The sequence below is a fragment of the Trichosurus vulpecula genome, chromosome 5, assembly GCF_011100635.1.
Source record: "Trichosurus vulpecula isolate mTriVul1 chromosome 5, mTriVul1.pri, whole genome shotgun sequence".
Taxonomy (NCBI): Eukaryota; Metazoa; Chordata; class Mammalia; order Diprotodontia; family Phalangeridae; genus Trichosurus; species Trichosurus vulpecula.
Window position 1 is genome coordinate 8540971 of NC_050577.1, and position 14348 is coordinate 8555318.

General features: G+C 38.9%; 1 protein-coding gene across 2 annotated transcripts in view; it reads right to left on the reverse strand.

The window, feature by feature from the left end:
* Positions 1 to 4255: 4255 nt before the first annotated feature.
* Positions 4256 to 14348, reverse strand: part of AGMO (alkylglycerol monooxygenase) — a 384446-nt gene continuing 374353 nt past the window's right edge. For both annotated transcript variants that reach the window (XM_036758949.1, XM_036758948.1), the window contains one exon: positions 4256 to 5801. In XM_036758949.1, the coding sequence (XP_036614844.1) occupies positions 5721 to 5801 (81 nt within the window). In that variant the 3' untranslated portion in view covers positions 4256 to 5720. The remainder of the gene's footprint in view (positions 5802 to 14348) is intronic.

The following is a 14348-nucleotide window of genomic DNA, read 5'->3' on the forward strand; positions in this document are numbered from 1 at the left end:
TCATGAGCAAAGAATGAATTGATTACATATGAAGAGCAGGGAATAAAAATGAACAGTCTATGTTCTCCACTAATAACTATACAATGTGAAGAGAACTCAAGAAATCCTCCTGCCTCCCTCCTCCCCTAGCACTTTCCCTTTGTGGAACATTTATGAGAGGACATGAGTAAGAGTCACACCAAATGGCTTTGCCTGGATGGTCCATGATCTGCATCTCTGAAAGAAATACCTTATCAGTGATGTCCCATAGAAATACAGAATGTGCCATATACATCAATATATGAAAAGTAGCCTTCTTCAATATTATCCATCATCAGGTCCTCTACTCAGTGGAGCCTTCATTATTTTGGCATCAAACAAAACATGAAACCTGAAATATCCTTCATCCTGACTGAATTCAAACTTCACCTACAGGTTACAGATATTTTGACTCCAGATTATTGCCATCTTTTGATTCAAGGGTCAATAAATAAGGAAGGGACATTGAAGCCTTCTTGTGTGTGTCACTCTCAATGTGGACCCTTTGGTGGTGTCTTCTGCACCCCACATTTTTCAGTTTACATGCTGAAAAACAGGGGCTTGAGTGTTTGAACTGATACACAGACAAAAACATGTTTCCTAAAGTATGTGGAACCTGCTGCCAAAAATCTGTCCATGTCTGGATAGTATTTGCATTAGAAGCTCCTCTGTAATTTCTCTGGCACAAAACAATGGTATGGCTATGACCTTGTCTTGGGCCATCACGTAATGTAAAAAAGTGCTTTTTTAAATGTCAGAAATGGTCAGTCAAGAAGTAAATTTAGAGAGTATCCTGGTGAATTCCATATACCAGGTAACCTTATTAGCTTACCTTGAATGGTACATTTGGCTAGATATAATTAGATTTCATTAGGTTATCGTTTCTATTTGTGACATTTAAATATATTAACAATGGCTGGTGGTGTTTTGAGAAATGTTATTGGAATAATCTCAGAAATTAGTCCATTTTATCTAAAATTATTCAAGATATTATACCACATTGAGACTCTGGAAGATATAGTAAATGCTTAATAAATCTCTCTCTCTCTCTCTCTCTCTCTCTCTCTCTCTCTCTCTCTCTCTCTCTCTCTCTCTCCCTCTCTCTCTCTGTCTTTCTCTCTCTCTCTCTGTCTCTCTCTCTCTTTCTCACTTTCCCTCCCTCTCTCTCTCTCTCACTCTCTCTCTCTCAGTCTCTCTCTCTCTCTCTCTCTCACTCTCTCTCTCTCTCTCTGTCTCTCTCTCTCTCACTCTCCCCCCATCCCGCTGCCAGGATCAAAGGGATACAATGCTAACCCTCCAGGAACATGGTTTTTAAAGGGAGGTATAGAATACAATCTTCAGTCAATACATGGAAGACCAAAGAGGCTGATGTGTTTGTGGCTCCAATAGTATTATCATCACCAACAACATGACAATTATGACAGTAATAAGAACAAGAGTCTGCTCGGTCATTTCAGTCACGTCTGACTCTTCATGAGCCCATTTGGGGTTTTCTTGGCAAAGATCCTAGAGGGATTTGCCGTTTCCTTCTCCAGCTCATTTTACAGATGAGGAAACTGAGGAGTGACTCTCCCACGGTCACACAGCTGGTAAGTGTCTGAATGCAAATTTGAACTTACAAAGATGAGTCTTTCTGACTCCAGGCTGTGCCTTCCATCCACTCTGCCACCTGGTTGTCCAATAATGAGTAATATGTGTCATGTACACTTTGAGGTTTGGAAAGAACATCTCATGCATTGTTGCATATCTCAGTCAATCCTCAACGATAGCCCTGTGAGAGAAGCATTAAGATCAGCCCCATTATAGTTATGAAAACTAAGACTGGAAGAGCTTACGTGCCTTATACAGCATCACAGAGGTAGTACATGTGTCTGAGCCAGGATCTGTACTTATGTCTTCCTGACTACAAGTTTGACTCTCAATCCAGTATTTCCTAATGCCCAGTATACAATAAGCCCTTACCAAATGCCCCATGTAGCTATACAACCCACACCTAGTTCTGCTGCCCAAGTTATGACTGGGAGCCATTTGTCCTCACTCCTTTTGCTGTGCTCTTCACACACACACACACGCGCACACACACACACACACACACACACACACACATACATCTATTTCTTCTCTTCTCAGAGTGCTCATCTCAAACTTGAAATAATTAGAATTATAAAAGCACTAAAAGACTCAGACAATAAATAGGGTGCATTAGACAGGAAACAGAAAGATTATTGGAGGATAGGGTGTTGACTCTAGGGAAATACTCTCCGGTAGATATGGGACAAGTCCATGCCAATGACCAATGGAGAAAGCCTGGGAAACATTTCTCTTAAGTTCATGGAAGAGATTCCTTCCCCACCTCCCACCCCCTGCCATGTTTCAGAAAGTGAAAACTACATCCACAAGGTCCACCCCCAATTGTAACCAGATACTGCCTGTCATTTGTCTGTCTCAGCAGTTTCCTCTTTTGCCTGTGCTTTTGTCCATCTTACCTTCGAGGTTAGGACTAGTTTGCTCTCTCTTTTCCCTAGCTATAAATGAGCAAAATCAGGATAGTCCTTAATTATTTGCCAAGTCTTTTGGCATTTGTCTCTGAGCAGCTCTAGATAATTGCTCACTCTTGTGATTAGCACTTGGCCCTTGGGGAGCTGGGGTCAAATTTCTTCCAGTTATGATTGAGCATAAATTACATGGCAAAGTTCAAGTTCAATTTCTAATGTGAAAAAAGTTACATGATCTGTCATCATGCATTAGTGTTTTCCAAAGAAAAGTTAAATAGGAAAATTAGCAGGTTGAAGGTACAGAGTCTTGTGCCCTGGCTCAAAGGACCACTACCTGTCTGGATTTCATCCCTTTCTCCTGCTTAAATATCTGGGAATCCACTGCCAGAAACCTTAAATGTGTAGTTCCATACTTGTATTAAGGAAAAATATTCCAGATCACAGTTTCCCTGGAGAGGTGGGGAGAAGAGGATGAAAGCTGTGTGGAAGGTATTTTATTTCTGCAAATACAGAGAGCACATTAGATAGCTATGAATGAACGTAGTCAACACTGAACCTCATTGCAGGTCTATATCTTCTACACAATGGCTTTTTTTCCTGTGCTAAACTCAAGGCCAATGCTCAAGCCACTCACACCACATCCTTGTATCAATGTACCTGTAGGACAAGTGTTCATATTTCAACTCTTTGATTCATCTTAGAAGATAATGTGTCACCAAAAACAAACCGATTCAGGGATCAGAAAACAGGGCTTCAAATCCTGCTTGTGATACTTACTAATTAAGTGACCTTGGGTAAATCATGACCTCCTTGGGTCTTAGAGTTTCCTCATCTATAGAAAAACACTTTTGGGCTGGAACAGCCTGTTGGGACTCTTCCAGCTTACGAGATATAATCGCACCCTGGTAACTGCCTAACTATTCAAGAAGAAATGACCTTGGAGGTAACATTCATTAGAGAATTAAAACCTATTTCAATATTTGTAAAGAAGGCATTTCTCTACCTGCCTTGGGTGTTAAAATTTGTGGGCATAGGCATTGGAGGATGAAGCTTGGTGATTTGGGGAATTTTCACAATGGAAGACACGGATGCCTTGGGAATTCTCCATGCCTTCGGATTCCGCTCATGGCAAGTCCGGAGACTGTTGCTAAGGGACAAAAGCAGGGTCCAGTATTTGTTTATGTCTTGAGTTACTCTCTGTAATTCTGTATTAAGTTAATAAATATGAAAAGACACATTAAAAACCCAATGACCTGAGCATCTGATGCTTGAGATCAAGTTCGTTAATTTTTCCACAACACAAAATCTCATCTGCCACTGCTGTTCCACTTTGAAAAATCAATGCTTTTCAGTCCTGGAGATGATGCTTGCTCCAAACAGACACCTGCAGTTCGAGCTCCTCCCTAGTTTCATTATTTTTTTTTCTTTTGGCTGTACTTAGGAAGAGGAACAAGGGCCAAAACCAGAGGCCGTGGGAGCAGAGGTTTGGTCTGTTTTTGTCATAAAATGCTACAGAATATAGGCAAGGAAAACATACTTTCAATGAAGGCACTACTTGGGCTGCATTTTTCAGTAAATAAAAGTGTCCCCACTGCTTTCTAAAGAAACAAAGAAAAACAAAAACAAAACAGTCAGAAAAGAAAGAAAAAAAAGAACTAAAGTATGCATTTCCACCAGTCTTGCTCTTACACAACCTTCCTAGTTCCTGTCCACCATTGAGCTGGACACAAACAATTGGAGCATTTCACTGTGACATTTACCTTTATTCCACAATTTACAATAACATGAAGCTGCAAGGAAGCTCTTCAGTGGAGGCCTCCAGAAGGCTGCCCCTATTCATTTAGCAAAATCACTTACGATTCTGTTCTAACATTCATTTATTTTTACTTGTTTATTAGTTTATTTCTTTGTCCATTCATTTACTTATTCGTTTACCTATATTCTTGTTCAATCATTAATCCATCAGTTTATTTATGCTTTCACTCATTTATGTGTGTATTTGTCCCAATTGGTTCAGAGCTGTAATTTCATTGATATAAGTATTTTCTCCTGTGAAAATGTCTTCCCGTAATGGATGTGGATCAGAATCTCATGTGTCACTTAAGTCTTACGTGGTGCCTGGAACAATGAGAGGGAGTGTGACATTCCCAGGGTTACACAGTCTGTATTTGGGATTGAACCAGAACCCCATCTTCTTATCAGATGACCATAAATACGTGCATAAACACGTGTGTGTACATACATATATACACATATACATACATGTATGTGCATGTGTATGTATATCTGGGCATATGTAGGCATTTATATGTTTGCAGACCTTAAAGCCTTACATAGATGATGTTGTTGATTATTGTTGCTATCAATATCATCCTGTTACCTTAACTACATCATGTCTCCTCTCAGTCTTGACACTCAGGCTGATTGGTACAGAGGAAGGGACAGTGGAATGAAAGTCAGAAGACCCGGTTTCAAATGCTGCCTCTCTCATTTACTATATATGTGACCTTAGACAAGTCACTTCATCTCTGGACCTGCCTTTCTTCATCTTTAAAACTAAGCAAGAAATAAGCAAGTATTGATTCAATGCCAATTATAGACCAAATATTGGACCAGTGAGGAAAGGGTTGGGCCGGAAGCTCTCTCAGCTCTCGGGTAGCCCGAAACTGATGATGTTCTGATATCCACGTCAATCACAGTTCTTCCCAAAGGTCCAATCGTGTGCTTTAAGAATCAAATTTGCATTATGTAAAGTATTGAGTTCCTATTGTAATGATATGTTTATGGACCCAAATATGTGTTTTAATACTATTACAATAAATTCCCAAGGAAAAGCAAGCTATATTATTAAGCTGTCACAAATAAAATCTTCAGTTTGTACAAAAGTAGTTGTGCTCCCACAACTGACCTAATTGAAAAGTGACAACACAAGAGATGTTTAACCAGGATTTTGACACAGTATTGAATTCAAAGTTCATATGAAAAAAAATTAACATCAGATTCTACTGATAATAGATAACAATTCATAGCAAAGTGAAGCCAAACTCAATGACCATTGGAGTCAATCTTCATGTAAACAGTTCTTGCAAGAATCCAGCACTGAATTACTTCCTTTGCATCAAAACCTTGGCATCTGCTCCTGCGTTACATTTGGTCCTTCAATGCTTCCTCCTTCTTGTATCTACAGAAGGTTCTAGACATCCCATCTCAGAACTGCTTTGGGAGGCCTGAGACAAGTTGTCTCATACTTCTTATTCCCCAATACATAGTGCAGATAGAAAAGAAAACCTGGAAGAAAAAAAAGCATATATAAAGCATGTGAAAACAACAAAAAAAGTATTAATTCTGTGCCTTGATCAATATTTAATATTCATGTTAAACTGGCAAAGAGAAATTTCTCCCAAGGGAAATGAGCCCAGGCATTCTAGCTGGAGTTAAATTACACAGATTAGATCTGGCAGCCTGGACTTTTATATGGCTGAACAAACACAAATTAAACATGAATTCCGGAGGCCCAAGTTGGATGAGAGAAATCCTTTTGTTCCTGTGACGTTCTTCAGCTCTGATCCACCCAGTTGCTGCCACAGATGGGCTTCTAAATGTTAGGTCATGAACAGAGGGAGCTCTCTCCTGGCTGCTGGGCATGCCGTGAGTTTTATGAACTGCAGCAAATGATCTCATTGATTTTATAGACCAAGATGCCTTTAGAAAAGAAGGCAAAAATGATTTTTAAAACTGCCCCCTCCTCTTAAAGGCTGTATATTCTAGGAGACCAGGAACTCCACTAGTCCCAGATGACATGGGCTATATTCCAAACACATTATCCCTGCTTCTCTCAATGACCTACATCCTTCCTTCCTTCCTTCATCCATTTGTTCGTTTACCCAACAAGCATTTATTAAGCACCTATAATAGAGCATGCACTGTGCTAGATACTGGGGATACAAAGACAAAATCAAACTATTTTCTGACCTCAAGGGTTATAAATTTAGATATGGAAGGGAATATAGAGGCCATCAATTCCAAATTTGCCATTTTACATATAAGGAAACTAAGGCACAGAGAGAAATGATTTGCCCAGAATCAAACAGATGATAAGGGTCTAAAGCAGGATTTGAGACCCCAGCTTCCAAATTCAAAGTTCAGTGGATAATCCTTCTACTCTTCTCATGGAGTTTACAATTAACTGAGAGGAAAGAAAGATATAGAAGATACATTCAATATAGACAGATGACAGATAAATAGTTAATTGACATAACATGACATATGATAGGTAACTAGGTTGACAAATGATAGATAAATAGACAGACAGACCGACAGACAGATAGATATAGATACAAAATACATAATGTTTGGGTGGGGATGAGACCTGCGGTTTCATTGATATATGGAACATAGGGGTGTGTGTGTGTGTATGTGTGTGTGTGTGTGTGTGTGTGTGTGTGTGTGTGTGTGTGTGAAAGAGAGAGAGAGAGAGAAAGAGAGAGAGAGAGAGAGAAGGAAAGGGTAAGGGTACAAGCTATATCTCTATAGATAAGAAATGGATATATTATTTTACTGGTATAGTTGATTCCCAGGAGAGGAAGCCTCCACTACTAATGCAAGTTGGCACATTCTCTACAACTAATAGTCTTAAAAAGTAGCCTCCACCAAAATCATAAAACTCAAATTGAAACTGGGGCCACTAAATTGTACCTACAGCTCACTGAGAGCTGCATAATGATGCTGTTTTAAAATGTAATGTTAAATTGGTTATTGTCTTAGGGAAGAGGGAGGGGAGGGAAGAAAGGAGAAAATTTGTAACTCAAAATTTTAGAAAAAAATGTTAAAACTTGTCTTTACATTAAAAAAAAGTAATGTTATCAGTGTTTTATTAGATTTTTGTGGTTAGGTAAATATTTCCCATTTACATTTAGTCTGAGTTGGGTTGCCCTCAGGAAGGTCCCAGCCCCTGCTGGACACCCTTGACCCTACAGCAATAAGATATATCATGTCTTGCCTGGGGTCATAGACTGGTAAATGTCTGAGTCAGGACCTGAATGAAAGCTTTCCTGCCTTTTAGGCTGCCTTCCTATAAAGTAAATACAAAGCATTTTGCAGGAAAAAAGACACTAGCCATTGTTGGTACAGCATACACCAAAGAAGGCTTCATGGAGGGGGTGGCATTTGAGGGACACTAAGAGGCTGGGGTGACAAAGTAGTATGTTCCAGGAACAGTGAGATGGGTGTGACAAGATTCCTGAACAAAGACAAGGAACCTGGAAAAGAAGTGTCATGCATAGGAAGAAGGAAGCAAGATAGTTTGGCTAGATCTTGGAGTCCATGCAAGAGGAATGAAGCAGGTAGGAAGGGATGCCATGAGAAATCTGCCTAGAAAAAGGAGCTGGAGTCAGATGTTAAAGGGTGTTTAAATGCCATATTTGTATGTTGTCCTCAAAATCATAAGGAACTAGCAGGACTTCTTGGGCAGGTATTGCCATAGTCGTAGCCCAGCCAGTCTGTAAGGATGTCAGTTTGACAGCTGGGGAAAAAAATTAATGGATAGGGGAGAGTCTGGAGGTGAGGAAACCAAATTAGGGGCCTGCTGTGATCAGAAGATGCCCAAGGTATGGTGTTTTGGCGTCCTTAGATGTAAAATTGCATTTACATCTGAAAATGTTATATTCTTAAAGAGACAGTAATTTAAGTCCTTGGCTCTTCCATCTCTTCATAAGTTTCACCTTCAAAGAGTCATATATGAATCAACATAAGACAAAATTGTATATGAAAAACTTCAGTCTGATGAGCAGCCCATCTTCCCTTCCTCACCTCTCTGCTCCTTCCCCACCCCCACACTCACACCTTAAATGCCAGATTCTGGATGGAGGGGTTCATCATGCTTCCTAGCATTAAGCTAACTCATCATATGAGAGTCTTTTTCTAGATTGCTAAAGCCCTCAAGGCCTGAATGGAGCCCCAGAGCAGGTGCCAGGCATGCCCCACCATGCTACCTTTTTGGTTTGTTTTTAAGCCATTTGACTGACTTCATCCTCCTTTGCCCCTTTTTCTCACCTGTACACAAAATGTTAAAATATCATAATTCTTTGCCACTTTTGTATTCATTGGTGCATCCTGCAGGACAATGGGTGCTTGATGGGCAGTGATGTTGGTGGAGTCAGCAGTGTATACATGACAATCACTCATTTTCTTGAATTATTCCAACTTCCTTCCTCAGTTACTAAACCACTCCCATCCCCCATCCCCAGGAAGAATGTCACTATTCCTGGAAGATCTATAAAAACCTATTTACAGAGGAAGCACATTTAAGCAATAAGGATGGATAGACAGAATCATTCTTGAGGAGATGCTTATGTCCTGAGGTAGAGCCAAGGGCCATTACCAAAGGCCAGTCATTAATCTACAGGAAGGGCCCTATACTGAAGGGCTTTTGGCTCTAATAGGAGGGAAAAATGAGGGGAAAAAAGTAATAACTTCCAAACATTGCCATTTGGATTTTATGTGTGGGTGGTTTAGTTTCAAATGATCCTTCTGGGCCATTCTAGAGAACTAATATCCCAAACATTAACCAGTCTGATTGCTTCATTCAATTCCCGACATTCCTTCCAGTTTATAATACATACAATATGAAAAATTACTAGAAGGACTTCAACAGTAATGTTGTATCAGGAGTCAAATAAGCATAAAATAAAATGTCTCTGTTGGTACTCTTGGAGGAAAAAGGAAAAACAATGCTTCCAAAACTGGTTTTCATTTTCTTCCCAAGCAATGGCGTAGAGGATTTTCTTTGCTGTACTTTTACTAAAGAAAGTACTTCCCCATCCGTTTCAAAATATATTGTTCCAAAGGGTTAATGGAATGGAATGGCAAAGAGCTGCCCATTCAATGGTTTGTCATAGTGGGAAAGATATGAATTCTTACTGGAAGAGGGCCAAAATGAAAGGATCTGTGAAAGATGGGGCCCTAGTGTGCTGGATGCCACACGTTGCTCATACCTAGGGATAGTACTCCAGGTCCAGTAGGTAATGACTACAAAGACTATGACATTTCCACTTTTCTGAATTTACCAAAAAAAAAGTCTAACTTTCATAAACATCAACAAACATAGACATTTCCATTGAAAAAGGGAAAGGGAAGTAAAGGGCAGGGAAGGAGCATTGTTTATAATCTCATTACCTAGAATTGGTTTTTGAAAAACCTGCACTCAAACTAGAATGCCAGTTCTTTCTTGTTTTGGTTTGTTGGAGTCTGCCTCTCATTCCTCCTGATCACTACTATGTATTTTCCAGAAAAACTGCTTTCATGCTGTTTATTTATTTTTTAAATCCAATTCTCTTCACCGTTCAACACCCAGCCCCACCAACAAATAGAGCTCTCCCTCATAGCAAGTTAACATAATCAAACATAAGTCAAAACCAGACATTTTCTCTACGCAAAATATGTTTCAATCTGCCATTCAGGTTCATCATCTCTCTGTCAAGAAGTGGAGCACATGCATCATCACTGTTTCTCTAGAATTGTGACCTGAATTCTTACATTGTTCAGTTATCTTTTACAATAGTGTTAATATTGCATCAGATTCTCTTGGTTCTGATCACTTTACTGAGTGTCATCAGTTAATATAATTCTTTTCATGTTCTCCAGAATCCAAAGCTTTCATCATCATTTCTTGTGGTACAACAGTGTTCATATATCTTAATTTCTTTAGCCACACCTCAACTGATAGGCACCTACTTATTTTCCTGACTCGATCAAGGCAATCTTTTTTTTAATCCCCTTAACATCTTTTTTTTTTTCTTTTCCCATTCTCGTGGGACATTACTCTTGATTCTAATAGAATTGAAGTTATCTGAGATTGCAGTACTTCACATATGGCATTCCATTTCTGATTTCTATGCCTTTGGACTGGCTGTCCACATGCCTTGAATGCCCTCCCTACATACCTACATCTCACAGAAACCCTCTCTTCTTTTAAGATTCAGCCAAATCTCTACTTTTAACATGAAGACTTGTCTGATCCCACCAACAATGGGGGGGGGTGTGTGGCATCTCTCTTACATTACCTTGAACAATGTAGACATTATAAAATATTTGGGAGTTTACCTGCCAAAACAAACCCAGGGACTATATGAACACAATTACAGAACACTTTTCACACAACTAAAGTCAGATCTAAATAATTGGGAAAAAAATATCAATTGCTCCTGGGTAGGCTGAACTAACATAATGAAAATGACAATTCAATGAAATCCTTCAGTGGCACACCAATCAAACTACCCAAAATTAGTTTATAAAGCTAGAAAAAAATAATAATGCAATTCATCTAGAAGAACAAAAGATCCAGGACATCAAGAGAATTCATGAAAAGAAATACTAGGGAAGGTGCCCTGGCCATGCCAGATATTAAACTGTATTATAAAGCAGCAATCATCAAAACTACTTGGTACTGGCTAAGAAACAGAGTGGTGGATCTGTGGAATAAGTTAGGTACACAAGGCACTGTAGTCAATGACCATAGTAATCTACCCTTCGATGAAACTAAAGACCCCAGCTTTTGGGATAAGAACACACTATGTAACAAAAACTGCTGGGAAAACTGGAAAATAGTAGGGCAGAAACTTGGCATAGATCAATATCTTACACCATATACAAAAATAAAGTCAAAATGGGTACATGATTTATATATAAAGGCTGATACCATAAGCAAACTAGGGAAGCAAGGAATAGTTTACCTGTCAGATTTATGGAAAACAGAAGAACTTATGACCAAGCAAGAGATAGAGAACATTATGAAATGAAAAATGCATAATTTTGATTACATTAAATTGAAAAGTTTTGCACAAACAAAGCAAATACAACCAAGATTAGAAGGGAAGAAGCAGACTGGGAAAGAATTTTTATAACCAGTGTCTCTGATAAAGGCCTCATTTCTAAAATAGATAGAAAACTGTGTCATATTTATAATAACACAAGTCTTTCCCTAATTGATAAATGGCAAAAGGATATGCACAGGCATGTTTCAGAGGAAGAAATTAAAGCTATTTGTAGTCACATGAAAAAAAAAAATCTCTAGGGGCAGCTAGGTGGTGCAGTGAGTAGAGCACTGGCCCTGGAGTCAGGAGTACCTGAATTCAAATCCAACATCAGACACTTGACACATTTACTAGCTGTGTGACTTTGGAAAAGTTACTTAACCCCAATTGCTCTGCCTTCCCCCTACAAAAAAAATCTCTAAATCACTACTGATTAGAGAAATGCAAATAAAAAAAATTTTATTTACCACATCACACCTATCAGGTTGGTTAATATGACAAAAAAGGAAAATGATAAATACTCAGGAAGATGTGAGAAAATTGGAATACCAATGTATTGTCGGTGGAGTTGTGAATTGATCCAACCATTTCGGAGAACAATGTGAAACTATGCCCAAAGTGCTATAAAAATGTGCATACTCTTTGATCCAACAATACCACTTCTAAGGCTGTATCCCAAAGAGATCATAAAAATGGGAAAAGGACCCACATTTGTAAAAATATTTATACCACCTCTTTTTGTGGTGGCAAAGAATTTGAAATTTACGGGATACCCATCAGTTGGGGAGTGGCTAAAGAAGTTATGGTCTATGAATGTAAAGGAATACTACTGAGCTATAAGAAATGATGAGCAGGTGGACTTCAGAAAAACCTGGAAAGACTTAAATGAACTGATGCTGTGAGGTGAGGAGAACCAGGGGAACATTTTACACAGTAAACACATTGTGCGATGACTGACTTTGATACATTTAACTCTTCTCAGCAACGCAAGATTCTAAGACAATTCCAAAAGACTCATGATGGAAAATGCTATCCACTTCCAGAGAAAGAACTATGGAGTCTGAGAGCAGATCAAAGCAGCCTATTTACTCTCTCTTTCTTTTGTTTCATTTCTTCTTTCTTGTTTATCATCCCATTGGTTATAACTCTTTTTCTTTTTTGACAGTCAAGAAAAATCCTTCCTTTTTATTTTTTTTTAATTTAAAATTATTTATTTAACATATTTGGTTTTCAACATTGATTTTGACAACAGTTTGGATTGCAAATTTTCTCCCCATTTCTACCCTCCCCCCCACTCCAAGATGGCATATATTCTGGTTGCCCTGTTCCCCAGTCAGCCCTCCCCTCTATCACCCCCCTCCCCTCTCATCCCCTTTTCCCTTCCTTTCTTGTAGGGCAAGATAAATTTCTACGCCCCATTGCCTGTGTATCTTATTTTTAGTTGCATGCAAAAACTTTTTTTTTTGAACATCTATTTTTAAAACTTTGAGTTCCAAATTCTCTCCCCACTGTCCTTCCCACCCACCCTCCTTAAGAAGTCGAGCAATTCAGCCTAGGCCACACGTGTATCATTATGTATAACCCTTCCACAATACTCATGCTGTGAAAGGCTAACTATATTTTGCTCCTTCCCAACCCATCCCGCTTTATTGAATTTTCTCCCTTGACCCTGTCCCCTTTCCAAAGTGTTTGTTTTGATTACCTCCACCCCCATCTGCCCTCCCCTCCATCATCCCCCCCCTCTTTTATTTTTTTTTATCTTCCTCCCTCTTCTTTCCTGTGGGGTAAGATACCCAACTGAGTATGTATGGTATTCCCTCCTCAGGCCAAATCTGATGAGAGCAAGGTTCACTCATTCCCCCCTCAACTGCCCTCTCCCCTCCTCCCACAGAGATGCTTCCTCTTGCCACCTTTATGCGGGATAATCCACCCCATTCTATCTTTCCCTATCTCCCTCTCTCAGTATGTTGCTCTCTCATCCCTTAATTTCATTTTATTTCTTTTAGATATCTTCCCTTCATCTTCAACTCACCCTGTGTCTGCTCTCTCTCTTTTACATATATATGTCTATGTGTATATATATATATATACACACACACATACATATATATATACATACATACACATACATACATATACACATAGATATATACATACATACACATTCACTTATATATATACATAAACATATATATACATATATATGCATATTCCCTTCAACTACCCTAATACTGAGGTCTCATGAATCACACACATCATCTTTCCATGTAGGAATGTAAACAAAACAGTTCAACTTTAGTAAGTCCCTTGCAATTTCTGTTTCTTGATTACCTTTTCATGCTTCTCTTGATTCTTGTGTTTGAAAGTCAAATTTTCTATTCAGTTCTGGTCTTTTCACTGAGAAAGCTTGAAAGTCCTCTATTTTATTGAAAATCCATATTTTACCTTGGAACATGATACTCAGTTTTGCTGAGTAGGTGATTCTAGGTTTTAATCCTAGCTCCATTGACCTCCGGAACATCGCATTCCAAGCCCTTCGATCTCTTAAGGTAGAAGCTGCCAAATCTCAGGTTATTCTGATTATGTTTCCACAGTACTCAAATTGTTTCTTTCTGGCTGCTTGTAGTATTTTCTCCTTGACCTGGGAGCTCTGGAATTTGGCGACAATATTCCTAGGAGATTTCTTTTGGGGATCTATTTGAGGAGGCGATCGATGGATTCTTTCAATTTCTATTTTGCCCTGTGGCTCTAGAATACCAGGGCAATTCTCCTTGATAATTTCTTGAAAGATGGTATCTAGGCTCTTTTTTTGATCATGGCTTTCAGGTAGTCCAATATTTTTTAAATTATCTGTCCTGGATCTATTTTGCAGGTCAGTGGTTTTTCCAAGGAGATATTTCACATTGTCTTCCATTTTTTCATTCCTTTGGTTCTGTTTTAGAATATCCTGATTTCTCATAAAGTCACTAGCTTCCACTTGCTCCAATCTAATTTTTAAAGCAGTATTTTCTTCAGTGGTCTTTTG